The sequence below is a fragment of the Gambusia affinis genome, linkage group LG03 (assembly GCF_019740435.1).
Source record: "Gambusia affinis linkage group LG03, SWU_Gaff_1.0, whole genome shotgun sequence".
Classification (NCBI taxonomy): Eukaryota; Metazoa; Chordata; class Actinopteri; order Cyprinodontiformes; family Poeciliidae; genus Gambusia; species Gambusia affinis.
Genome location: NC_057870.1, coordinates 25,737,240 through 25,764,832, shown reverse-complemented (window position 1 = coordinate 25,764,832; position 27,593 = coordinate 25,737,240). Strand labels below are relative to the sequence as shown.

The window sequence follows — 27,593 nt, the reverse complement described above, 5'->3', positions numbered from 1 at the left end:
ACACAGACTGAATCTCCATAACGACGGAAACAGTTCGGCGCCCTCTCTTCCTGCTGGAGCACAGCCTTAGTCAAAATAGACCTTGGTAAATATAAAGGCAGGCTTTTCAGAACTACACCTAGTCGAATAACGCTCAGTTCAGCAAAACACTGAGCGATAATCCGTCAGAGGCTTAAACCACTAAGAAGCCCACACACCAAACCATTTCAAAGCACTGGTCAACTGAATGTACAACTGGGAGTAAGCAATACAGGTAGAGCTATTGTGTTTATTTTTTAATAAACCAACTGAACCGTATAAAGATAAAACAGAACTGTTAAGAAATAAATTACATTTTTAATTAAACTTTATTTACTATTGTACACATATTTTAATTATAGTAATTTGGTAGAGAAAAAAAACTCGATTAAATTTGTAAATATTGTAAAAATAAAAACAACGAGTAAGAAAAGATAACCGAATTAGATAGAACAACAGCAGTGTAATGTAAATATATACAAAACCTATTTGTAATTTGCTAAAAATGTTTTCAAAATATTTCAGAAGTATTTTTAATCTTTATTTACTGGGTTTTATAATGTCAGAACTAAAATATAAAATTTGCTTTTTATAGCTATTGCAGAAATTGGGGTGACAAATAAGGACTAAAAGATCAGGCGGAATCTGTCTCAGTTCGGGACATCGTTTTTGATTCTTGGGGGACGTAATTAAACGTAACACCAAAATAATGGCTCGCTTGCAGCAGTTCTGGTTATAGGCGTGTGGTAGTTTGCATTTTATTTGTTGACTCCACATGTTCGGGTAAGCCTGCTGGGTGAAGATAACGCAGTTACATTTTTGCTTGCGCATAGTTTTGGAAAGATAAGCCATCAATATGAATCTTTGTGCAGTAAGCAGTTTGAAGTCCTAACTAAAGCAGGCTGGAGTTCATGGTCTGGTCCCTTCAGCACCCAGTTGAAGGTTATTAAGTCCTGAGCCAAATCACAGTAGGTTCATTTATTCTCTATATCAGGCAAACAAGAGCAAGGTTGCATAACAACAGTAAATGCATCTTTGTAGATTAGTGTGAAAGTGCAACTCTGTATTTTTTAGATCTTGCTTTCCAAAATCTAGGTTCATTTATGTATTAAAATAGTTTGAGAAGTATTTTCCAATGGGTTGTAGAGACTTTTTATTTTTTCTTTGAATCTCAAAACTGCATTGCATTCATTTTAACTCCAGTACTAGATCTTTTTTTAAGTTATTGATATGTTCATTAACACAGATCTAGGAATGAGTTTAAAATATAAGAAAGGCAAGTTATTACTATCCTTTTTTACTTTTGATCAAGAAGTTGGTTCCAAAAGACCATTATAGAGTTGCCAACATGTCTATAGTACTGAGGATGGAATGGGCATATTTTAGGGGGTACTCACTGTTAAAAGTTACTAATAATGATGTTTTTAAAGCCATAATTAGAAAATAACTGTTGATTAATTATTTTTGTCTAAAAAATAAAATATGTGTGTTTTATAGTTAATTTCAAATAACAACTATTTGCCTCAAATGAACCAAAACAAACATCAAACTACAAGGAAAACTCACCGTTTAACATCCTGGTGCTCCACTGACAACTCCATTCCTGAAAAGAAACTAGTCGTTATTTCAGTTCTTTAAAGCTTCCAGTGTGGTGCTACAGTAACCTTTCTGCAGCCTCCTGTAGATGTAAATACTGGCTCTAACCCCACCCAGGCCTTTAATAAAAAAACAGTATTGGTGGAGAGAGATTTTGGTTGTATCACTACAGTCTGTACTGTGAAGATCATTTTGTGACAAAACAAAACCTCTTGTCAGCCTCTATTTATTTATTTTTTTAAATAAGTAGCTGTAAATTATGTAGGCAATTTAAATAAATGCACTACTTCAAACTTATAGTTGTTCCACAAGGATAAACTCTTGGCCCCTTGATATTTTCTTTATGTATGAGTAACTAACCTGGTACAGATCATTTGGTGCTCAGTTTTTACCTTCCATACCATTAATAGTGCAGCTTGTGCTCCAAACCAACTTCTAGTAAAGCACAAGAGATTGAGTATCAGGGAACATGTACTAGTTCCTGTACTCTCCAGTTGAAAATATTTCATTGATTTCACTGTTTCAGATATTGAGATAATGTACCTAATTCACAAAATAGAAACCGTTTAAACTTAGAATTATCACAAAATCAGGATAAAGACCTCTTGGACTCTCACAGATAAAAGATCCACTAATTCTGTAAGTCAATGTTTTAGCCAATACTTGGAAATCATCTTGTTGGTACAAATTTCAAAGCTTTATCACTCTATAACTGTCTTGCCTTTTAAGGTTTGTGAACAATCTGTTAAACAAATTGTGTTTTTTATGCTGTAGTACAATCAGGATGTCATCTCAAGAGGAGAAACCTTCCCCCCCCTCTCCTGACATGCATTTCATTGGAAAGAAGGAAGATATTGTTAAGGCTGGCCGTGTGACGATGCGGGTGAATGGAAGCAGAGATGTGCTTGTTGTGTATCACCAGGATGAGTTTTATGCATTGGACCTGCGTTGCTACCGTAAGCTCTGAGCAAAGGAGAGCTGTGTGTGTGATTTGACACATAGTCTAAAGGGAATGCCCAGTTGAAATGCTGTATGGAATAACAGCATCTTTTTTTCTTTTTGACAGATGCTGGTGGTCTATTACAGAATGGAGATATTGAGGTGTGCTTTTTCTGTTTTATAGTAAAGCATATCACACCTGATAGCAGCTGTGAATGGTTTTCCATTGCTTTTATTCTGCCTTGCAATGGTATTCAAAGTTTAAAGCAACACTATAGACTCAAGGGTTTTATATACTTTTGCTCGGCACTGTACATTACAACATTTAAATATGTACCATATTGAAGCTTCTTTGTGTGTGAAATGACTTTTTAGTTGTATATTTATTTCATAGCTGTAAACTAAGTTCTTATTGTAATGCTAATTTTACACTTGTACCAATCATCTCCATTAGGAGTTCAATGGACGGCCATGCATTGTTTGTCCGTGGCACAAATACAAGATCACCCTGGCAGAAGGTGAAGGACTTTATCAAGCTGTGGACAATCCTACGATCAGCCCACTGAAGACTCAGTGGCGCTCCAAGGGAGTCAAGCAAAGGATTCATAAAGTCACTGAAGTTAGCGGGAATGTTTATGTTACCCTGAATGACTCCAGCGAGGCCATCGAGTCAGATGTTTACCAGACTGAGAAATACAGAACTGTTCCACTCGATGCAATGCCGAAATCCAAACCCAAGACATAGGAAAAAGACATACATTTATTAAACCTTCTGTTTTATTTACAAACACTCTACTTCTTTCAAAGATAGTTTAAGGATTTAACAAAACGTTCAGACTCCTTTTCTGATGTTATGTCAATATTTTATCAATTTCATTTCAATCTAATTAATCTTTTAAATTTCACAGATTTCAACCAAAGAAGAAACAAACCCTTTCAGAAAATTTGTCAAATTTGCTTCAGGATGAAAACAAATGACTTTAAATCATTACAATTAAAGTCAATGATGCCTTCTTAAAATGTTTAATCTGTTAATCCTAAAGTATTTCTTTTGACTACGTAGAACAAACAAGGACATTTTACTAATTACTTCTTACACAGTTTCTTAGCATCTTGCAGTTTTATTTTTCTTCCCTTGCTTTATTTTCCTTACTTAAGCATTTACTTGAATACAGAAACCATAAACATGCTTATTAGAAGAGATATGTTCAAACGACAAACAGATCTTAAATCTGTCGATCTGTGTAATATCGACAGCTTGCCAACAATTGTTCCACAAAATGTAATGTAGAAGTACAAATAATATTTTGACAATGTTTTTACATTTTGTATCAGTACAAACTGATAACTGTGTACAACAACCTTAATTTTAATTTGTTTAATATGTTTTTGCTTTTGTAAAAATAAGCTAAATTTTTATTGGACTGCTTTTTGTTGTGCTTACTGCATGCTTTCACCTCAGAAATATTTCCTTCAGTTTGTGCAGTATAACATTTACTTCCATTCCAACATTGCTCACCTAAGTTGTATTTGGAAAACTGTATTTGTACTGAAAGACATCCTAAATACGCTCAGCTGTTTACATTATGGACTTCTGTGAATGTATGAAAATCAAGTTTAATGAAATACATTTTATACTTTGATCTCAGGATGTTTTTTCATTATCTTAGTCAAGGGCATAAAGAGAGAAAAAAATACTTTCAATTCAAATAGCGACTAACCTCTCTGGTAAATGAGAAAATTTATTTTTATGTCTGCAAAGGTCTATATTTGTAATAAACTATATCTCATTAAAAGGTGGATTAATATAGCCATTTAGTCCCAAAATGTGGGTCCTGTTTGTGTGTTTAAATTACTTACTATATTAAATATAACTGTGAGTTTTACCATTTCTTTTCTAATGCACATTTTGCCAAACACATAAATGACTTGGACTTTAACCACTGATTTTCCAGAAGTTTGGATAATTTTTTTATATCACAAACAAGTTATAGATGGTATTTCTTATGTTGTAATTTTGCACTTACTGTACATTTTCTTAATTCTATTTTTTATGTTTTACTACTTTGTGAATCTGCATTATCTGCTTCCATTTACCTGTAATTTTTCTGCCAGTACACCTAGATTTTTCCACTTTCAATAAGGAACATTCCCATTATACTCTTGTTCTATCAAAGTGAGTCCAAGTATCAAAAAGCAATGTAATATCCAGAAGTTGTTTTACATTTGTATGTTTTGATGATTTTCTGAAACTTTCAATTAGAATTTAAATTGGTTAATATTTTGAATTCAGTTGTTTAGAATTTGGATTTGTAAAGATATGGAATTTGAAAAACTAAACATTTATAGTAGCTTTGTATAAGAGATGGTTTTGATTATATTAGACAACATTAAACTGCCATACATTTTCCGTCCTATTTATTTAACTTTTACATTGTTATTTTTAAAGCATTTTTCTCATCTTTATTTGTTGGGTGATACTAACAAAACGTCTCAATTTGTTGTGCAAAATCAATCCTGGCGCTAGGTGGCAGCAGGGCGCCTCTCGTTCTTCAGTCTAACAGACAATAGAAGAAGAGGCGGATGTTGCGATAAGGGAAGAGGCTTCGTGTAGTTTTTCTTCGAACCTAGATAACTTTTGTTAGATAAGACGTTAGCAACATTTTTTTACATTTTGTACGTTGTCAGTTAATATTGTAATTCATCAGAGATGGAAATTAGCAGCAGATAAAGCTGGAAGAACATCTATTCTCCTTTGGTATCTAACAATAAACGTAACGAAATGGCTTCAGGTCTGTCCTGCTCATAATATATCCCTTATTGGCAAACATTAAGTTTTTGATGGTTGTAACGCTGGCTCCTTTCTTTTGCATTCTGTTGATATTTGTCATGTTTTTGCAGAGGATGAATTGAATCTCCTGGTCATCGTGGTTGATGTGAATCCCATCTGGTGGGGTCAGCAAGGTCAGCGTGAGCCAGAGGTATCCTCTTTCTGATTTCTGGTTTCTCAGTCATATTTTCTACTCAGTAGTGATTAGGTAAATTATTTATTTGCATATGGCACGTTAAGAGCAAAGCAAAATAAATACATTTGAACTAGAGTTTGAGATCACATAATTCAAAGTTTACCACCAATCCTGTTGTTCACCAGGATTAGTGCTAAACAACACTAATCCTGAAATTAGTCCATTTTCTCTTTTTCTATTGACCATTTGAGGTTTTATCTTTAAAAATAAAGTAATTTATGTCAGAAAACAATCTATGAAAAATGATGTTTAATTCTAATATCTAAACACAAATGTCTGCCTGTCTCTGAGAACAGTATCCACTTTGTTTTTGTTTTTTAAGTTCACTTTGTGCAAGTGTCTGGATGCCATCATGGTGATGGGAAATTCCCATATGGCAATGACAAGGACAAACAGGCTGGCCGTTATCGCCAGTCACTGTCAAGACAGGTAACCACAGTTCACAACATTATAAGAAACTTTTATTTACCTTCCCTCTGGGATTAATAGTGTAATTGAAATTTGACCCTGTCCTCTCAGCCAATCCACCCATCCTTCCATCCCCAAGCATAATCATGTAATTCCTTCAGTTTTTGTTGGCTAAAAGACCTACCGTACAAAACGTTTTTCTTTTGCATTAACCTTTTTTTGGTATCATTGCAAAAATGATACCAGAATCAATTAAAATCTGTATTGATATTAGTCAGAAAAGTCTAATTATTGCAACTCCAGTTTTTTTTCTTACTGGATTGGATATTCTATTTATTCTTCTACATAGCCTTGCTTTTATAATATTTTATTGCCATGATTGATCCAGAAATTACATTAAAGCTATATTGTGCCAATTTAGTTTTCTTTTTTTGCTACAGATGGTTTTTAGTGTTTGGAACTAAATGCTGGATATGTAGTGCTTTATACCTTTCATCACTTTTCTCTTTCATCTAGTCACTTCTTGTATCCCAGTAAGACTTGGAAAAGTGGAGACAGTGGTGGGGATGAAATTTCCTCCAGCCGGGATGGAAAATACGAACTTCTAGCTGTCGCCAACAACCTCATTGCTGAAGAGATCAAGAATATTATGACTAAAAGTGGGTAAAAACGCACCTCTGGTTTTAATAGCTTGTGACTAAAGCTAATGTAAAAGGTACTCAGATTTGGTTGGTTGGTACCTTTTGTTTAATTTTCAGCTATTTAATGATTCATTATTAAACATATTAGTGACTGCTGTGTGTCTTCTTCTTACAGCTGAAGTGTCGGGGAATTCAACCGACACCCTGATGGCAGGATCTCTTGCCAAAGCCCTCTGCTGTATCCTTTCAGTGAAACATCTTTGATAATTCAGTATTCAGAAATTGGTTCAGCTAACAAAAAGTGAATTATTTATATGTAATTTCAGTAATGAAGTTTTACGACTGACATTTCTGAAGTAACCCTACATGCAGCTTTGATTTGCTCATTGGGTCAGAAGAAATTAGTTTGTGTGAGCTGTTTTGCTAATTGTCCTTAAGACGTCATGCAGATATTCACAGGGTCTCAAAAGAGTTAGAAGGTAAAGTCAGATTAGACTGCCTCTATTTGTGTTTCATTATTTTTCTTATATTAGAAACTACAAAGTTGTATTTTACTTTTTTTTCAGTTGGACAGGAGATGAAGTCAAGGATATTGGTAAGATCTTATTTAATTCCTCACTTGTTTTGTTTTTCCTGATCAGTTCAGCTGTTGGTACTCCCATGTCATTTTGTACCCATGAACTTAACAGTTTAGTTTTTTTTAGCTGGTTACAAATTTTGATTAATTGTAGCATTAAAAAGTACTAGAAATATTCAGCAATCGGAGGGTGTGGTGCTTTTTATCTGCAGTGTTCATTAAGCTGCAGAAACTGTACACACTGGACAGGTTTCCAGGCTGTCACAGGGTAACATTGAGATGCACAAGCACACACACACACACACCTTTGGGCAATTTAGAGTGACCAACCTGTTGATTTTGGACAGTAGAAGGAAGCTAGAGTAACCTGTGAGAACTCAAGCAGAGAGAAAAACACAATAAGTAATTGGGCAGTTACTAAAAAACTAATTTATATGAGTAATATGTAGCTCATAAAAAGCTAAAATCCTACATCATTTGTTCATAAAGCTCTATGTTTCACCCTGTTTTTATTGATTGTGGTTCTGAGTCAGTTCTAAATTGGTTGTCATACTTGGCTTCCCAAAAGTAGTTATGGTTAATAAACTCCATCTCATAATGGATGATCCTGCACAGGGACAAAATGGTGAAGATGTGAAATCACTATCTCTGTTTGAGACTAATGTTTTGTTTTGCTCAGGTGATAAAAGCAGCTGATGACTGCGCTCTCCAGTACATGAACTTCATGAATGTAATTTTTGCTGCACAAAAGCAGGTAAAACTAAACCTCTCTGCTTTAGACTTTCACTAATGTATCTTTTCAATTGATTAAAAAACCCTTCCATTTGTATTTTTGCCAGAACATCCTGATAGATGCGTGTGTGCTGGACTCAGACTCAGGGCTGCTTCAGCAGGTACGTCTTTGCTGCTGTGATACAGGCTTATTAACGTAGCGTTACAACTGTGAAGGTGTAATAAATGACTGAAAAAATATTAATTCGTTGATATTAAAACAGAAAGTGGTACCACCAGGAATAATGTTTATGTTTTAGGCTTGTGACATAACAGGAGGCTTGTACCTGAAGATACCGCAGAAAGTAGCCCTGGCTCAGTACCTTCTGGTGAGTGTTTCTGCCATTTGCTGTGGCTTACAGTGGTTGCAGTTTGAAGGTAGAGTCAGTATGTGTATGTTTTGGGAACAGTGGGTGTTCCTGCCCGACTCGGAGCAGCGCTCCCAGCTGGTGCTGCCGCAGCCTGCCCACGTGGACTACAGAGCTGCTTGTTTCTGCCACCGTAACCTCATCGAAATCGGTTACGTCTGCTCTGTTTGTCTGTCGAGTGAGTAGCGTATGCCGTCAAGTGCATTTCAGAGACATAATATTATATTTGTGGTGATGATTTTTCTCTTGTTTGGTTCCAAGTATTCTGCAACTTCAGCCCTATTTGCACAACATGCGAGTAAGTCTGTTACTTTGACTTTACCATATTGTCAGGTAAAATATGTATGTTTACTTTATAGTTTGCTTGGCAGTAATGGTTAAAAATCTGTTTGTTCTTAGGACGGTCTTTAAAATCCAGCTACCTCAGATGGTCAAACCTAAAAAGAAGAAATTGAAGCAAGCAGCTTGATGACTGTTTTGATTTCCTCTCACTGCCGTTTAGGCAAATCTGTTTTTGAGAAGAAGCCCCTGATCCAAATGCATCTGCAGACCTCATTGCTGAAACCTCCTGGGTAAAATGTATTTGATTTCCTGGAAACCTTTGTCAAGACAAACATGTGGAAGATTCTTCTTATTCTTCTTGTCTCTGGAAAGCAAGAAAAACATAATAAAAGACCCAACACACTCAGCACAAGGAGTGTCTTAATGGACAATTCTGGATTTAACAGCCTTCTTTCTATATTTGATTTTAACTATTTTATCTGCAGAAGACGCTCTTCAGTCTCAATGCTACGGAAATTACGTTTTTGAGTTTAGTCTCTTCTGATTTGTAAAATTTACTACTGAAAATAAAAAAATCCAACAAGAACTGATTCACTGTAACTTCACCAATATAAAATCCGCTATGTAAACCCCATCCACAATAATATGTGCATTTCCTACACAACTTAACAAGAAATTATGCCAAACAACCAGTTATACATCATGTCTGCATAAACTGGTCACTGGTATTTCTAAAAATATATTTTGCCTATAAAAGCACAACGGTAGTAGTTTATCCATTTAACGCACCATCTTTTAATCTTAGATATTTTTTTATGAGTCTGTCCCATGAGATTGAATGAAATGTATTTATTGCAAAAATTCATCACTTCATACAAGTCAAAATGTTTCTTACATGTTTTCTTCAAGAAAACTATTTATTCAACTAGAATAATCCTATGTACACACAGGATAAGAATTACTGAAGCATCGCATCTTTAACAACCATGACCATCTTCTTTCATGCTCTAGAGAGAAAAGAAACTTCAATCCAAAAGAAGGCCTCTTTAGACGTACAGAAGAATGTATCCAGAGCTTAATCATCAGCTGCAGCACTTTAACTTTATTCCATTCTTAGTCATTGTATGAAGAAAGTGTTCAAGATTTTTATTAGGAAACTGAAAAATGAAAATAGATCCAAACTTCTGCTGTAAAGAGTAGAAAACACTCAGGAGATTCACGGGTTTAAATCGGGAATAAGGTTATGTGGATTATTGCTGGACTGGAACAATGTTGCACCTGAAAAAAAAAAAAAGATAACTGTAATGTTAACAGTTATTCTAATAACAACTAGACTCACAAACTGCTTCTGCTGCCTATGGCAGGGGGACAGTTTTTGTGTCGCTTTGGGCACTCACCCTAGCAGACCCCTGCCGGACCACCGCTGTGGAGTCAGGCTCATCTGAACCTTTTGGCCATCTCTGATCACAGCGACCCATAAAGGTTTCTGACAACAAACATGCTGCTGTTTACATCGGCTGATAGGCATGTTCAGAAAGTACAATCATAGTAAAAGCAATCAAGTTTACATTGTTTTTGAAAGTAAAGTAGAATAAAACATGAAAACAGAATTGATAACTGAATTGCAGCCAACTCCAAGTTCATTAATACTGAAAACAATTGATTTTTCAATATAAACAAGTGAAATCAAACTAAACTTACTCCTTCACTGTGTTGCACCACTGCAGCAATATTCTGCAGGTTCTGAAAGTTGTTTGTGTTCACAGAGCCAAACTCAATGACTTCATCTCCTACTTTGAGCCCCTGTGAGGAAAAAAAAAACAATCACGCTCAAAGAAATTGAAACATTATACATGAATGTCAGCATAAATGTTGGTTTATCTGAAGGTTTTACTAAGTTAAAGAGCAGAGAAAATGTTCCTCACAGCTCCAGAAGCAGGTGAGCCATATGTGACGGCATCCACTCGAGCAAAGGGAGGAGGCAGAGCGACCTGCTCCTCCATCGGCTCCTCCTGGCTTTCTGCCTCGTCTCGTTCCTGCTTGGCTTTCTCTGCAGCGTGGAGCTTGTGCAGAGCTTCTTCTATCTCTACCATGATGGCTTTGTGGTCATTTTGTAGGCCTGAAACACAAACAAAACAAAAGCCTAATAGTTTAAATGCAAGAATAAACATCACAGTTGAAGTGTCGTGAAGAATAATAATGTTCTCTTTTCAAAGAGAAAGCCAAGCAGCAAAACTGACAGCTAACCAACCGTTGTATTCTAGCTAGTAGTATTCTAGTTTCACATGGGAAAGAGTTTCAAATAGGAGGGACACTTTTATTATTTGAAGAGCCTTGCAAAATTCTTTAACTGTTTGAACTGTTCTACAATAAACTTTTTTTTTTTTTTTTACAACTAAATGTCTGAAAACAATGGTGGCCATTCATATTCATCCCCTCTTTCTCTGAATTATAGCTTTGTACATCTCAAGATTGAAATCTCTGTCCCTTCGTCTTTGTAAAGTTCACAATATTGCCAAAGATATTTATTCACCCATTCAAATAATTGAATGTAGGTATTTCAGTCTCTTCTTGTGTAGCCTGTTGGGATGTTGTCATCTATAAAATAGGTCTGGTTGTAAAATGTTCTTGTTACTAAGTGTTCCTCAGTCAACACCAGATCTGCAGAGTTCACCAACTTTCTATAGTACAAACAGCTTCAGAATTTCAAACTTTATGTGCTTCAGATTAGCACATAATCTGAAGCACAGATGAAGTTATGTAAATCACATTGGCACCAGACTCTAAAACAGTGGAGATTAATCATTTCTCTCCGTCTGGAAATGCAATAGACAACTCTGCGTTTGGCTGTTTCCAGGAGAACAACACCTGTCTGACTGCTTCATGTCACATGCAAAGTTTGGAGCAAAGGGGATTGTAGTGTGAGGTCGGGTACCAATGCACAAAGCAAGGTCCATTAAGATATGGAGGCGAGAGACTAGTGTGGACGAACTTCACTGTCTGCACAGAATCCAGACCTCAAAAGCAGAAACTGCAACTTCTTGCCTTCTTGTCCAGCATCAGTGTTTGACCTCATAAAAAGTATCCGTTATAACCGCAAAGGGCAGTATGATATTATGTGGATTAAGCATGGGGGTGTCATTCAAGTTCGTGAGGAAAAATGAGCGAATACTTTCGACAACACAGTGTAGTACAAGTTCAGAAAGACTGACTGGAAAGTAAACTAAACTTGTGAGATGACTGAAATGGCTGTAGTTCACCCAGGGCCTGCTTAGAGAGAAACACAAAGACAAACACCTCCTTACATGATATATTGTGCCTCGCGTCCCTGATCGTGTACAAATTAACATCTGCTCGGGGATAACCCTCAGGGTCAACCAGAGGACCCTCAACTCCGACACCTTGCTGTAAACAACAGGAGAAACAAGTTCAGCACCGCGCAGGGCTAGATAACGTCACCGAGTGTGGGCCCAACTTACGTCTTCTAAAACATCGTGGTATGCCTTTATCTGCTCTTCAATTTCATCCTTCTTTTTAATAAGGTTTTTCACGTCATCCATTGTTATTTCAAAGCCCTCAGCTCTGTTTTCTCCTGTCATCTTCATGGCTGCTAAACAAACTCTCTTCCGGCTACAAGCGTTCCTATGACGCTACTTCCGGTGCAGCGACCCCAACTGTCCAAATGTAGACACTACCAAAATATAAGACCTTTTACTTACAGAAAGCAAAAAATATAATACATTTTTATTATTACTCTCGTGTAAATAAGATGGCCAATTTTTTAGTGGCTTAATAAGCTAAAATAACATTTTTGGGAAAGTTAGTATGTCTTTTAATATAATTGGCTGTCTTCATAATCAGAGTAAATATGACCAGAGTAGAGTTAGGACTGCATGTCCAAGCAGGTTAAGTGCTTGGTAAGTTTTCTATTGTAGTAAAGGTCTGGCTACTCCATAATGTTAGTCTTGTTGGTATGAAACAAAATTATGCTTCCTTTATGTTTTGTATGGTATTGTTTTGTTCAAGTGCCCATTTCAAATTTAATTCCTGTTTCACCTTTTACAAAGTATTTAGATTTATCCAAATATGGTTTCCCTTTCCTCTTCATGTTTGTCTCAATAAATTTAAACCTGCATCTTGTTCATAAAGCTGACATATTTAACTCAGAACAACTCTCTGCTCCGCAGTTAGTCTAAACTTAAATTTTATAATAGCAAAAATTGTCAAACCAGGGTAAAATTTAAAATCAGTCACACATTATCTATAAATCAAATCACTTTAATCTATAATTTGATTCAATTATTGAACAAAAATATAACTTTAATTTTCTTCATAAATCAACAACTGTAAACATCTTTTATACACCATCACATATGGAAATGTGTTACACAAAATTGCAAAGAAAAACATTTTATAAGTTAGACAGCTCTGAGAAACCTGTCACAAACATCCCCTTGTAAACTTGTAGTGGTTGATACTAGTTCACATTTTGACCTGTCACCATAAAGTCATTGTGGTACATGACATAAGGGAAAATATTTTGTGCTCAGCACCTTTAAGTGTTGTGTTAGAAGTGTCTGTGTGTTAATACATATTTTTAAACTAAGCTGGAATGTGTTTTAATGACCTCATTAATAACTTGATAAAGATATTTTGGCCCTTCAGATGCCTCAGGACAAATGTGCCCCAAGTTTCCTTCATGTTTTCCCTCCATCCTCACTTCTTCAGCTCATGAGTCACGTCTCTTTGTTTGGAAATTTGTGCAAATCTGTCAGTGGAATGTAGGTCTCGTTTGTCCACCAGCGTTCGTCTGTTTGGGCTGATCATGAGGTACCACACCTCATGATCAGGGTTCTGATGCCTCTGGTGGGCTATCAGACCGTTTCCTTTAGAGCTTCACACTCAGGCTGCTGTTCCTCCTCCTTCTTTTGGGATCCATCCTCAGCTGAAGAGGTCACGACCTCAGAGGCCTCCATCTGAGCTGTTATCTCCTTCTGCACCTTATCGAACTGGCTCGTTGCCTCATCCAGCTGGGAATTAACTACTTGGACCCACTTCTGCAGCTGCATGTTCAGAGCATCCACACCTTGGTGCAGCTTCTCCTGCCTTCCTTGCAGCTCTTCCATCAGCTTCTGAGTGCTGTTGGCCTTCTGCTGCCTCTTTAATGCAGCAGGAGTGCGCTGACCTCGCATGTAGCCGTCAAACTGCTCAGGACTCAGGCTGAGTGCTGGTCCATCCAGCTTCTCAATGAATGCCACCGCACAGGACTGAAGCAGAGGACAACGACAAGCTTGGGTTATCTCCCCAACTCTGCTGTGCATGAAGGATGAGCGCTTTCAAAGACAACTTACCAAGTTTGTGAAATAGTAGCCGCTCTCTCCAGCCATGAGGCTGTGAGGGAGGCCAAAACGAATCATGTACTGCATGTTGGAGTGGAGGCGAGGCGGATTGGCCTTCAGCACCACATACACCAGGCTCGTCAGGAAGTCATCTGCGTTTGCAGGCTCATTGTTGGAGGTGGACAGCGCTTCAAAAATGTGCTGACTGCACTTTGACACGCAGGCTAGCTTGTCCTGTGGCGCTCGCTTAGCATCCATTTCTATTATGGCTGATTAAAAGGACAAAAAAAAAAAAAAGATAAATGACCCATGACAATATATTAAATCCCTGTCATTTTATAACAAGACCCAGAAGATATTTCAAACCGTGTCTGGGACTTCTAATTTTTTGTGTTGACTCTAAAAAAAACTATTAACAATAACGACAGTTATTTTGGTTGATTCGCTCCACATTAGTTTAGTTAGTAATTTACTAAATTGTTTCAAATTGTTGATAGTTACTAATATTTCCTCTGAGAATCTCTTGTACCACATTTTGAGAGCCATGCATATCAAATTATTTCAATGCATTCACATGTCTTTAACTTTATTTGGCTGCTTAATGTTGTGACATTTAAATAGTTAAGCAAAGAAATGGACAACACTTTTACTCAAGTTAGTTAAAGACTGAAAGCTTCCAAATGTCCACAATAGAGTCAATAAATGAGGTAAATCACCTGTGATGGCAGGCAGGAAGGGGTCGCCTGTGACTGGGGTGTCTTCATCCGGAAAAGGTACACTGAGCATCTGTGGTGTGACCCAGTTTAGGGAGCTGAAAAGGAAAATGATCAATGAGAATCAAGATTTGACAGCCAATGTTTAAAGTGTTCCTACAAAATTACCAGTTTAAAATGTACACATTTTCAAACTTCAGACTTTGCAACCTAGTTTCATGCAGGCAGAGAAAAAAACATAAATGAGTAGGTTGATGTAAAGATCATCCACTAGAATTTCCACGTACACTTTTTTAATGGATATGGAATCAGAATGTAGAATCTAGTTTATATTTTAATTAGCAAAAAATGAAGTCGGAGGAAGAGGAAAAATAAAACCATTTTTTGTATTCTACTTTGTTAACATTTAAAAACCTGAAAAATAATTAAAACTAATTCAATCTTTTTCCAGACTGTGAAGAAATCCTCTGTTTAAAACTGCAGAAGGAATGAATTACAATCAGAGATGAGTTACTGATTTCTTAACAGCGTTACCGTATTCGGCGCTGAAGAGCCAGGTCCTTCTGTTCATCATCACAGCTGTCATGGCAGAAAACCCATTTGTGCAAACGAGTCATTACAAGCTTCTCCACATGCTCCATTATCTGAGTGACCTGAGTCTCTGGGAAGCCTGAAAACAAAAAAGACTGCTAAACATCTTTCTTCTAAATTGAAGAAAAATCACATACGAACAAACTGCAATAATTGTACTCACTTCTAAAATATTCAGCAAAAGACTGATAGAAATCCTGGACAAGGTCCGACTGCTTCTGAATTTGCAGATTCTGAAAATGGTGCCAGGCTTTGATAAGGATGTCACTTTTTACAAAGGAGGCAACTATAAGTATAGATATTCGTGGACATAGTTACATGATAAGCCTCCATTGTGTTGAGGAAAGCTGTGCAGCGTGACTGCAGACGCTGAGAAGATGGACTCCGCAGGATCTTTAGAAAACCAGTGAAGTCTCCAGGCTCAAGGCTCTCATAGGCTTTTAACATTTTAGTGTGACTTTCAGAGGTCTCTGAAAAGACAAAAAGTGAATGCAAGGCCAAACAAACATCCACAAGATTATTTATATTAAAATGCACATGATCATCTCTTAACAACTTCGAGGCTCATGTAGAAGGAGTAGGAGTTTTCCAACAAAACAACCACAAATTTAATGACAATAATATTAACCTACATAGCCAACAAGCAAAACGCTATGCAAGGAGGAAAATCTGAACACATCATTCTGACAACCTACCCGTTATCTGACGTATAGCGACTTGATAGCCTTTAAGTTCTTATTACATTATTTTTATATTTTATTAAGAATACAGTCAAGCCTAAAAAGAAGCGTAGCAGTTTAGAAGACCAACCTTGGGGCTTTGGAGGGGAAGAGCTGCCCCAGAACAGCCGCCTCACTGTGCTTATTCGTCGACCCTTCTCAATGTTTTTCTTCTCCTCAAATTTGGAGAATGTGGGTGGGGCTCCATCGCTGCTGGGTCTGCAAGGAGGATAATACATCAGAATCATGTTTTAAACAGAAAGGCTGATGGTGTGTTAGACATAAATCGTCCACCTCGTATCTTGTCTTTGTGATCCAGGTGGGCGTGATCTCTCTCTCCAGCACTTGGAGCAGAAGCCTTTCCACGCTGGGTTTCCATAATACCCACAGGCGTTCTTGCAAAGCAGCTCCTTCTGGGAAACTCTGAGCCCTCTTTGTTTGTCTGTCCACATGATGGGACTTTCTTAGGTAACCTTAATAGATGAATCATAAAGAAGTGTTAGGATGAGAAATGAAGTGTTAAATTAAGTTTCTACATTCAGTGTTGATTTGGTGACATGTCATCCGCTGATGTTGGTCCACTATGTTTAATCAATTCCAAAGTCAAAACAAGTACCAAGAAATTTTAGAGCACTTCATTCTTCCTTTTGATGCTAAGTTTTATGGCTTTTCTGATTTCATTTTCCAGCAGTACTTGGCATCTGTCAAAAGGGCCAAAGATCCCAAAAGCTGGTTCAATGACCACAGTGTTGCTGTGCTTGATTGGCCAAAAAACTGCCCTGACACAATAATCTTCAGAGATTTGTCAACATAAGAAAGTCACCCTCAAAGCAACCGGAGTTTCCATTACATTCTGCAGAGCAGGGGCTGATCGCCTCCATGGCACGACGCACTGATGCAGTAACTCACATAGAAGGGTCCAACCAGGATAGATATTATTTGAGGTGCACCTGTACACTCAACCTCAGACAGAAGCAACTTGAAAATAGTTGTAAGTTTAAAGAACTAGAAGATTTTCTGGCAACATTTCAAACTACAAATAAATTCTACGGGATTTTGTAAAACCCTAAACAAATTTAATGCAGATTCCCTAGTTAAATAGCAAGTGAAGCTCCATAGATTTGTGTTCAGTACGAGAATTGGCGTTAGCCGTTTGCTAATCGCTGTAAAGTCAGAGCGGCTGACTGTCAGCTGACGGTGCTAGAGCTAATGCTGGCTGATTCAAAGCAACACATCAACCTTTGCATAAAACAATCAATAAATCCGTCAGTAAATCATTGCTACTCACTTGTCACTCAACGAGCGGGAAGAATCATCCCAAGCTTCAGCAGGTTTCTTCACTTAAAGAAAGGTTTCTGTCATAAACTCTTCATAATTCACTCAACCTCAGTAACAACCTTTAAATAAGTCGATAAATTACACGGAAATGCCTGAAGATATAAAATACCAATAAGGAAAATACGGTGCGCCAACGAAAAGTTAAGCAGATCTGACGCAGTCAAAAGTTCGACCACTTCTGAAACCTGTGGAACCGGAAGAACGTAGGAAGGAAACGCTGTGAAGAGTGAGACACTTCAACTTAATATCATGCTTTCAAAATAAAAGTTGTATCTGCGGTCGCTTCTTTAATCTGCCACAATTACCCAAACAATTTCTCATTACAATTAAAAATAACTAATCTTTACATTAATGAATAAAAAGTGTCGCAATTGACAACTTATGTCCCTGTTATATCATTATCTTTTTTGATGCATTTTATTTTGAAGTCCCTGTGAGATATTCGTCTGCCAATAAAGAAGGCTTGATATTTAGAAGACAGGAATTTAGTAAGACTCAAAAATGGTCATTATTCTGAGAACACTACAGGTTTTCTGTCATATTTATTCAAAGTAAGTCAGTAATTCTTATTTGAAAGCGGATAAAATATGCTGTTTTTACGACCAATATATTGCTAATGACAATAACCATAATACCAAAGTGAAGCTTAACTCGGTAAATGTTTTAACAGTTAAAATATTAAAACAAAGCAAAAGACACGTGACAAAAATTGAAAAAAGAAAAAAAAGTGATTTGATAAAAAGGAAAATAGACAGAGAATAAAAAAAAAACAGGAGAAAATTTCAAGCAAAACTTTCAGATGTAATTTACAAGCTTTAAGGTTCTTTGGTTCTTGCCACTCTTTTTGATTCTGACCTTTATTCTTGTAAAATCCTGAATTCTGAAGGTTTTCACAAAAGAAACTACTTTGAAGAGGTTCTGTACTCTACATTATATACAAGTGAACATATTTTTATATTTTGTATGCTCTTAATACTTTTAAGGTTGCATCTTAATCGACCATACTTTTCCTTCCACTAAGTTTTCCATTAATACAGCGATCCACTATCTGCTACTTAAGGAGATGTCTTTTTGTCTTACCCTTCCATGTGGAGGGGGCTGCGGTCTTTGCAGCACCCTAATGGTTGTGAATACGCAATGAAGACCATAACATAACATTTCTCTATTAAAATTCATTTTTATTGGTACATAAAAATCTTAATTCAAAGAGGATTTAAATTTAGTTTTTAATACTTATAATAATCATAACAATAATCTCCGGAAATATATTACTCTGTGGGCAGTGATTCTATATATTAGTTTAATATCTTGAACTGAAAGTGAAATGAATAAATATTTCCGTTACATCTTAATTTGCTTACAATCATGGCCAATTAAGCTTTTAATTTGAAAAGTTTGACCGGAACACCCCTCTTTATTGTACTGTTGCTAAGCAACGAAACGCTTCGTTACTAAAAATTTTGCCCCAACGGTTTTTGCTTCTGTTCCTGCCGCAAAACAACCAAATAATTTGATCAATTTAAGCGTGAAGTTGAACAGACTGAAGTTGGAAGAATCTGGAAGAAACTCTTCAAAGTTCATCATCAAAAAGTTAAGAGTGTTTCGTCTTCTGGCATCATGTCAGCAAGCAGCGAGCCCACAGAGCAACCAACTGTGACGAGTGCAAAAGAACAGCAGAACAGTGAAGATGCAGGTGAGGAAGAAAACGTCCAAACAACATATGACATGAGCAAAATGCCTGGGCAGTCTCAAGTCTACACAGCAACCCAAGACACACTTTTCTCAAAGGAGGGAGAACGTCCTCCAATGCATGTCTTGGTAAGTAAGCGTAATAAAATATTCAAATATATAATAACCTCAGAAATTCAGAGAGTGAAATTAAGCCTATCATATAGACAGTTTGATATATTTAAAGCGTTTTTTTTTCTGTTCATCTAGATGGTTACGGTTGGTAAACTAATGAAAATCCATAATTTACTTAGAAAATTAAAATATTACATGACAGTCATAAGGTTTTAGCTTACCTCATCACTGTCGGGATACCGAGTCCTCAAAGTAGCTCTCTCTGACATGTGAGCGTTTTGGGGTGGCAATTAAGGGGTTAAAGGAGATAGCCATTTCAGAGGTGCCATATCAAAGGTTAAGTGGAATGGAAAAGTGTAGTTGAAAAAGATATTTTTGAATTGATTTTCATTAGCAATAAGAATCTAAAATAACAGGAATAATCACTTGAACTATATCCCACTGTCTGTAAGCTTATATTTACATATTTTTATGTTTTGAATAAAATTATAAATTACATAAACAAATCCTGAGATGCAACTGTATATGGGTGTGTAAAAGCACAGAAAACATGCAATACAAATATTCTATTTATCATAATGAAATATAATTTAAACTTTTACTGGTTCTCTTCTTGCTCTCATTGAGTCACTGGAAAGGGTCTTCGGGATGAATCCTGTCCTCCCCATCTACAGTCTGCAAGACAGCAATCAGCTTATTTTCGTCTATGCCTCAGCTCATGTTGGAATCATATTCAATCACACCTTAAATTCCCAGCACATTCTGCAGGTAAAAACACACTGGGTATTCAAGTTCTCCCAAATATCAATAATTATTTAATTTGAGTATTACAATGTGGTGAAAGTATTATACAAACAGCAAAATTGTTCAAAACCCAATTCTACAACATGCATATCTGGGTTATTTTTTATTATATGGCACTGCAAAGCAATAGACACTGGTTTATGGATCTATCTGGCTTTCTAATATAAATTAGAAAATGATTTCAGTCGTAGATCTGGCTGTATTCTTAATGTTGTTGTCTTGCTAAAAGGTGAATGTCAGCCTCAGTGTAAAGTCTTTTTCAGACTACCACAGGTTTTCTTCATGTTTTGACCTAAAACATTACATTACAGTTGAATGCTTATGGTCAACTGCACCATACTGCATCATGATGCAGTATGGTGCATCATCTACCAGCTTGATGATGTGTACCATAATATTATGGTATGTTCGATACGGTTTCGCAATCTGGCTAAAAAGTTCAATTTCAATGCATTTTGGTTCAAATCAATCTTACAGATGTTCTCTAACAAATCTAAGAGGTCTTCTCAGAATAGCTGGATCTATACTGCGATCAAATCCCCTAGAGAAAGACTTTGTGTTGTGAATTATATAAAATATGAAAAAATTACACTGAGGTTTTTGGTTGGAATATGCCAAATGTAAACAAAACAAAACAAAAAAAACTTTGTAGGATATGAATGCTTTTGGAATAAATTATAATGCAGTAAAGTGTCACAAACATGTTAAACATTGGGCTGTGAATGTTAAGGTTTGAAACAGGATGTTTAACTTTGCAGTTAGGATTTCAGATGAGTAAAAACTAAATCTTAACCCCTTCTAAACAGACCACAGTTTCAAGGAGTGCTAGCTTTATGACTATCCAATAATTAGGAAACAGAAAATTATTTTGTTTAATTCCAGTTGTTGCCGCACTATCATGCAATATTTTGGTCTAACAAAAACACATTTGTTTGTTTAATTATTCATTAACATGTTTATTCCACGGGTTCAGTGTTGAACCCGTGGAATAATAATCTCAACTGCATGGTGAGATGTTTTACCGTCTTTAGGGTCACTCCTTTCCCATCTCATGCATGTGTGTGAGTGAGGACAGACGCTGGATAGCAACAGTTGACAGAGGGCCAAGGAACATGGTGATTATATGGGACTCCTACTCTGGGTAACACTTCCTTTTTTTAGTAGATGGAGGTACTCCTTGTGTCCTGTCCTGACTGTGGTTCATGAGGTTAACCTTGTTTGTGATAAATCTTCTAGTATTCCTGTGAATACATTGTTTGAGTGCCACCCTGGCAGCAGTGTTGCTGCTGTTGGGTTTTCAAGCGACACAAAATACCTAGCAACTCTTGGGAATGCAGAATTTCAAGTGAGTATGAAAGGATAAGTGTTGATAGATTTATTAATAAATAGCAAATATTAATAAAAAGCTTTTGAAAGCTGTATTTTTAATCAAATGGTGTTAGCGGGAAACCAGATTCTGGTAATTTTGAAAACGGTTTACATAGTAACATTATCAATGCAACCTTAATAGTATTTTTTTTTTACTGGTTTTGACAACACTATTCACAATGTGCATATAATTATCTTTTATGACTGTACCAGAGTGTGCTTATTTGGGATTGGACCAGTAAAGAGCAGAAATGTCTCAGCCATGCTGAACTCAATCCCAAACATGGTTTTCAAGTAAGCATGCTTTCTTTTCTTCAATCATCTAAATCCTGTGTTTTGTATTGATGAAGTATTGAATTATAATGTTAATTTATTTTGCAGGATCACATCATCTTTAACCCTAATGATAGCACTCAGCTTCTCAGCGGCAGTAAAACTCACATGTTAATCTACAAATGGGTAACTTCACATGATCGTTTTTGGAAAACATAAATTTACAGTTGGCATAAAAACATTTAGTGTGTCTAAAACATGTTGTCTTTTTTCAGGACAGCGAAGGCTTGGAGTACTTTGCACTGAACCTCAAGAAAGTAAACATATTTGTTGAAGGTTTATATTTAGACTATTGTTTTATCTAAATGCTGTTTAATATGTTGCAGGCCACCCCTGCAACTGATCCAGATGCATTTGCTCAGCTTACTACCGATCCCAGTAAAAGCATCCCCTTTGCTGACTTGTGTCTAAGTCGTTCAGTGTTTCACTGGAAAAAGCCTCAGGTCCTGAAAGCCGTAGGAAGCTCAATTATGGTGTGGGACATTGGTAAAAACTTGGTTGAAGAACAGACCCAGTCCTTTGGTAGAATCAAGACAATCCACATCCAACAAGAGGCAATCACTGTTCTCACCATTACTGATACGTACGCAGAGCCGTGAATATTCACTGTGTTTGACATTTACTTGTACCTCAAATTGACCTTGTAACCAGTTTGTTTATGTCATCTAATCTTACAGTTATATAGTAACTGGTGACATGCAAGGTAATATCCGGTTTTATGATGAAAACTTCCTGCTTGTCAGCTGGTACACCGATTTCAACCAGGATCCCGTAGTATATATTTCCTTTTCCAAGGAATTACCGACAGAGACTAATGAGGACGACTACTTTCTGGAAGTGGACCCGTTGATTATCAGGTAGAAGATGTACAGTCTAATGCATCCTACTCTGTTTGATCGGACAAACAAAATGCCAATACTACAGACCCCAGCACAACTGGCCTTTTTAATGTTACAAACAAAAACTGCTGTTTCATGGATTTTATAAGATAAACCAACACAAAGTAGTAGATGAATAAAGTTAATGGAGGGGAAAAAAACATGATTTAAAAAATGTTTAAAATAGAAACTTGATGAGAATAGCATGTATTTGTACTCCAGAGGTAGTAGACCCAACTGTTGCTGCAGTTACAGCTGCATACATTGTTAGGTAGTTTCTAGTTTTAAGCATTGAGAGGCTGATTTATTTTTTCATTCTTCTTTTCAAAATAGCTCAGACTGAAAGGCAAGCTTATGTGAGCATTAATTTTCAAGTGTTACCATGTAGTCTCGATCCAGGTTGCTTTACAAAATGCATTCAGTGTTATGGAAACTATTCCATTGCAGCTTTTATGTATTTTTAGGGTATTCATCCTACTGGACAATAATGGTCATCCTAGCCTTTAGTTAATTAGTTATTTTCATTCCAACTACTTTATTGTTCAATCACATAAAATCCCAACAAAATACATTGAAGATTGAGGCTTTAATTTGACAAAAGTATTTTGCAATGAACTGTTTTTTATTTTAGTCTCTTTCCTTGTAGGAATTTCATCATTTCCACAATCAATGCCAAAATTATACATTTGAACACGCAGACCGGAGTCATTCAGAACGTTCTTCAGAATGACTATGACCCTCTCCATGCACTGACATGCCATCCTTTTCAACCAGCTGTAGCCTTTGGCAACCTGCAAGGCATGTTAAGACTGTGGGATTATAACTGCAAAGCAATCATTGGCAACAGGATCTTTGAGACAGAAAAGCATATTCAGTGTATTACCTTTGACCCAAAAGGTGAGCAGGTCTGCTTCTCGAAAGATCCATGATATAAAAATCAGAGACTGCTTCCTATGCCCAGTTTTATCTGCTGTTTGCAATATGGTTCACATCTAAAATCCATCAGTTGTCTTTTTGTCTCTGCTCAGGTTTATTCTTGGCAGTGGCCTTTAGGACTGGAGCTGTTTACATATTGGATGCCACCACTTTGCAAAATACCCCTGCGGAAATCTTCAACTGCATTAAAGACAGCATCCATCTGATCACCTTTTCTCATGACTCACAGTACCTTGCCACTGCAGTGAGTTTGTGTCATCAGGTTTTTTGCTCAGTGAAACTACCGATACACCATTGATCAGCTGTTAAAGTTCCAGTTAAACTAAAAAGAGTATCTGTTGGGTGTTTTAATCTGTACATACAGTACAGACCAAAAGTGTGAACACACCTTCTAGTGTGTTCGCACTTTTGGTCTGTACTGTATAAAAACACACAGAGAGTAGTATCACTTCAGCCTTTGCAAATTGGGAGAGTCTCAGTGGTGCCTCAAGACAACTCCAACTTGTCCCCCTGCAGCAGCCTGGTTTTATTCAAAGCGGGGTGGGGGTCGGTCATAAAACAGAAACTTTAAGATAAGGAATAGAGGGGTCTCTATAGCTGAAACTGGTTTCTCCAAGAACAGAATGGTCCACCTCATCCTGCATCCTCATTTCCTTCATGGACCACTGATTTTATTCAGAAAAAGTGAAAAAAAATTGGGCTTAATCTTTCTTGTGTCTCCTCTCTATTAGGATGCTGGTAGAGCAGTATCACTTTTCCGCAATCAGGGTTACAAAGACTCTTCGTCTCGGTGGAGTTTTGTGGGCAGGTACCGCTCTCACTACAAGCCCATCCAAGACCTTCTTTTTGGGGTTCAGCTGTACAACGCCAAACCACGACTGCTCTCCCTGGGATTGGACCGTCAACTGGTTAATTCACATAGTTTATTTTAATATTTTCTGATCCACTTATTGTTGCCTTGTACTTTACGTAATGTTGCTTCATTTTGAATTGGGTTACTAAAATTCATTAACTTTTCGATCGTATTTTAATTTAATGAAGTACACTTGTACATAACTCTGTGTATGTGTTGTATGGAGCAACAGGTGGAGTATGACTTGGAAAAGAGTGAGAGCAACACGCTCCTCCTCCTCAGCATGAAGCGTATAGAGCAAAGTGCCGTGCCACGGTGCATGACCTGGTATCCTTTTCTCAACCCAGAGGAGTTCCTTCTTGTTGCCTCAGACAATTACAAGATGAAACTTTTCAACAGCACAACCACGATGTGCAGGTCCGTAAAGTCATGAGACTAAATCTGATTTGTCACCTCCAATTACAGTGTAAGTACTAATTTTTTAAAAATAAAAATAGGAAGACACTTCTTGGCCCGACCTATGGTTCTCCAATTGGAAAAATTGCGGTTCTTCCCAAATCAACAACATCTAAGACAAAATTACGTCATCTGGCATTCATCACAGACGATAAGGTCAGTGCTGGAGCAGTATTTTACTGTGGCTAATCTTTAACTGTAAGATCTTTAAAAACTGAAACGGTGATTTCTTGCATCCTTCAGTTGGGTCTCCAGATTTTGCCGTTGGACGGGAACCCCTACAAGTCCAGTGCTTTGATCTGCCATCCAACAGGAGTGTCTACCTTTTCCTGCTCCTATGATGGCAAGTTTGTCTTCACCGCAGGAGGATCTGACAGTAGTGCTCTGTCATGGAAAGTGAACTTAGAGTAAGTTTTGCTTCTACCAAGTCAGCAACCAGAGACAGTGTAAGAACAGAGCAACAACTTGGCCTGATCCTGTTTCTCTGTCCTGTTATCACAGCGTGCTGGACGCAGCAGCCGCCTTGAGTGGAGAGGACATGGAGCCTTTTTATTCACTCATCAAGGGTGGAAGAGACGGCAGGTTTTACAAGGCGAGTTAAAAGTTAAACAAATGCTGATACTTTAATTTGACTTGCAGGAGAAGAGTCATAATATTTTTATGTTAGCCTTAATTGCATTTAAGATGTGATCTGGAGAGTAGAGGAGTTGACTTGGCTTATCATTCACTCTGTGGGAATATCATATTGCCACTGAGACCTACACTACTACTGAAATGTGTGGAAGCACATCTACCCAGCAGCGAATGTGCAACCATTTTCTTTCTCTGGCAACAGAAATCCAAAATCTCCAGTAACCAGAGGCGTTTCTAGCTTGTTTGGCACTCTGGGCAAACAACCCCCCTCCACACTGGAGTGCATTTTAATCATGTTTAAGGTGTCAAGAAGAAAATGCACCGTCAGCAAATTTAGAAACACCATAAAAGATTTCTGAAGCTGAAATGTGTGATAGTTTTGTTCATTTGACAGCTTTGAGAAGTCTTTATTTGAAGACCATAGCTCATCCTCATGTACTTATTTGAGTTTCTGGACTCTACAAGATAGAGACAGAAATGTACACCTATTTGTAAAGCCATTTTTTAAAAATTTTATTTTAAGAACACATTCTTAATATTTAAACAATTTGCATCTTTAGGAAATGGAGGACTTTTTCTTTTACTGCCAAATTCGTCATCAAGGCAGTGACATGATGAAGAGAATAGAAGTATCTACCAAAATTCCTCTATCAGAAGTTCCCTTTTTAATGAGAGCTTTGGGACACTTTCCTACCGAACAAGAGGTATAAGAACAACACAAGAAAACTGTTTTAGTCATAATAACTCGTTACAGTTCAGTGTGTTATCTTTCCCAGATAGAAGACATGTTCAATGAGATCAAATTCAGCAGATATGCTGAAACTGGAAAATATGTGACTGATATTGACCTGGAGGACTTTATCAAGCTGTACATCAATCATCGGCCAGCCTTTGGCCTCTCCAGTGAAGAGCTTGTTCAAGCTTTTAATGTTCTTGGAAAAAAGAATGTTATCAGGAATCCTATTATCCTGAAAAGTGAGATGATAAAATTTCTGCAGGCTCGAGGTACGCAGACCCTTCATCTTTCTGTTCGACTCTGTTTTCACCTGTATAACTTTTGCATGAAAGAGGACCCTCCTCTGTTTTAATGGCCACATACACTTATTGCGATCTGTGATGTGAACCACAGGAGAGCACATGACAGAAGAAGAGGTAGCAGAGTGTTTAACCACCCTTTTGGGGGTCAATGAGAAAGAAGAAGAAGAAGAAGAAAAAAAAGAGGTACTAGGTGAGCAAACCAAAACCAATGAAAACAGAAATAATAGAAGCCAAAATCAAATAAGAAAAATCTTGAAAAATGGTCATCCCTTTTTAATGTGTCTACACAGTTGAGGAACATTCACTGGGGAGTGTGATCCCAGAAAGGATATCTGTGGAGTTATTTACACATCAGATCCTTGGCTTACCATTGGGGATCAAGCAGAGAATCAGAACTTCCACTCCAGATGGAGTGGAAGAACAACCTGCCAGCAAGTCATGAAGATTTTACCTTTAAAACTCTTTCAGGATTTCCATGTATAATATGTTCTTACATTTGCACTAAATCTTTATATGTGTACTCTGTTTTAAAAGAATAAATGTGAATTTTGAGGGCATCTTCTAGACAAACATGGGTCAGATTAGTTTGAAATGTAGGTAGTATTTGAAAACATATTTTACTACAAAGATTACAAGTAGTATGCTTTTTTCTGGCACCTTTTTAATTTCAAACACTAAAAATATTGCAACTTAAAACAAAAAATATGTCTAGTGGAAGTCTGACTGAAATGACAATACATTATAAAAATGGACTGTTTACTATTAAAACAGCTAATATTTGAAATGCAAACAAAACAGAGTTTATGTATTTAACTTACAACTTCAATAAAGTCAAGATAAAAACTACTGAGAGTTTCCTTTTTTGAAAATGATATTAAAATACCATCTAGTTGTTGTTGATTTATGTAATACACAATTTAACAATTAATTCTTAGATCATACATTTGAAATAAAAATGGACAATGTCACATGAAACATTTATGAAATATTATTATTATTTATTATTAATTATTAATTATTATTATTATTATTATTATTATTATTATTATTATTATTATTATTAAAAACACTAATGGAGTATTTTAGGCATCGGATTCATGATTTGTGAAATACATTGTGAAACTAGTTGATAAATAAGATTCTTTTGAAAAGCAGGGGTGGACTG

The 27,593-nt window shown here is 36.7% G+C and overlaps 5 protein-coding genes across 8 annotated transcripts; 3 read left to right on the top strand and 2 right to left on the bottom strand.

Annotated features, from left to right (window-relative positions):
* The first annotated feature begins 27 nt into the window (after positions 1-27).
* LOC122828754 (Rieske domain-containing protein) lies at positions 28-4,196 on the top strand. 4 transcript variants are annotated; one of them, XM_044112597.1, is made up of 4 exons: positions 28-85; positions 2,389-2,570; positions 2,681-2,715; positions 3,008-4,196. In XM_044112597.1, exons 2-4 carry the CDS (start codon positions 2,399-2,401, stop codon positions 3,296-3,298), a joined length of 498 nt encoding a protein of 165 aa, XP_043968532.1. In that variant the 5' UTR covers positions 28-85; positions 2,389-2,398; the 3' UTR covers positions 3,299-4,196. The 4 variants fall into 4 exon arrangements, with proteins under 4 accessions (XP_043968532.1, XP_043968530.1, XP_043968529.1 ...); XM_044112595.1 differs by lacking the exon at positions 28-85 and adding an exon at positions 166-253; XM_044112594.1 differs by lacking the exon at positions 28-85 and adding an exon at positions 704-801.
* Positions 4,197-5,088: 892 nt separating this feature from the next.
* Positions 5,089-9,209, top strand: gtf2h3 (general transcription factor IIH, polypeptide 3). The gene is made up of 13 exons (XM_044112592.1): positions 5,089-5,345; positions 5,455-5,534; positions 5,902-6,008; positions 6,504-6,646; positions 6,804-6,866; positions 7,078-7,107; positions 7,195-7,223; positions 7,885-7,959; positions 8,045-8,098; positions 8,237-8,305; positions 8,387-8,522; positions 8,606-8,642; positions 8,744-9,209. The coding sequence occupies exons 1-13, from the start codon at positions 5,336-5,338 to the stop codon at positions 8,811-8,813; spliced, it is 903 nt and encodes a 300-aa protein (XP_043968527.1). The 5' UTR covers positions 5,089-5,335; the 3' UTR covers positions 8,814-9,209.
* Positions 9,210-9,460: 251 nt separating this feature from the next.
* On the bottom strand, positions 9,461-12,312 carry psmd9 (proteasome 26S subunit, non-ATPase 9). Its single transcript, XM_044112593.1, has 6 exons — positions 12,106-12,312; positions 11,932-12,031; positions 10,552-10,745; positions 10,328-10,429; positions 10,024-10,112; positions 9,461-9,904 (listed from the first exon to the last, which is right to left on the bottom strand). The coding sequence occupies exons 1-6, from the start codon at positions 12,229-12,231 to the stop codon at positions 9,877-9,879; spliced, it is 639 nt and encodes a 212-aa protein (XP_043968528.1). The 5' UTR covers positions 12,232-12,312; the 3' UTR covers positions 9,461-9,876.
* A 576-nt stretch (positions 12,313-12,888) lies between these two features.
* LOC122828750 (rab5 GDP/GTP exchange factor-like) lies at positions 12,889-17,551 on the bottom strand. The gene is made up of 9 exons (XM_044112589.1): positions 17,277-17,551; positions 16,283-16,461; positions 16,080-16,207; positions 15,588-15,739; positions 15,433-15,502; positions 15,213-15,348; positions 14,682-14,776; positions 13,978-14,234; positions 12,889-13,893 (listed from the first exon to the last, which is right to left on the bottom strand). The coding sequence occupies exons 2-9, from the start codon at positions 16,438-16,440 to the stop codon at positions 13,501-13,503; spliced, it is 1,389 nt and encodes a 462-aa protein (XP_043968524.1). The 5' UTR covers positions 16,441-16,461; positions 17,277-17,551; the 3' UTR covers positions 12,889-13,500.
* A 1,201-nt stretch (positions 17,552-18,752) lies between these two features.
* cfap251 (cilia and flagella associated protein 251) lies at positions 18,753-27,274 on the top strand. The gene is made up of 20 exons (XM_044112583.1): positions 18,753-19,144; positions 19,757-19,897; positions 20,965-21,074; positions 21,170-21,278; positions 21,515-21,595; positions 21,683-21,760; positions 21,850-21,891; positions 21,961-22,217; positions 22,312-22,491; positions 23,159-23,409; positions 23,541-23,692; positions 24,180-24,356; positions 24,534-24,718; positions 24,799-24,913; positions 25,001-25,164; positions 25,259-25,349; positions 25,951-26,094; positions 26,167-26,395; positions 26,520-26,618; positions 26,719-27,274. The coding sequence occupies exons 1-20, from the start codon at positions 18,944-18,946 to the stop codon at positions 26,868-26,870; spliced, it is 2,958 nt and encodes a 985-aa protein (XP_043968518.1). The 5' UTR covers positions 18,753-18,943; the 3' UTR covers positions 26,871-27,274.
* Positions 27,275-27,593: the final 319 nt, after the last annotated feature.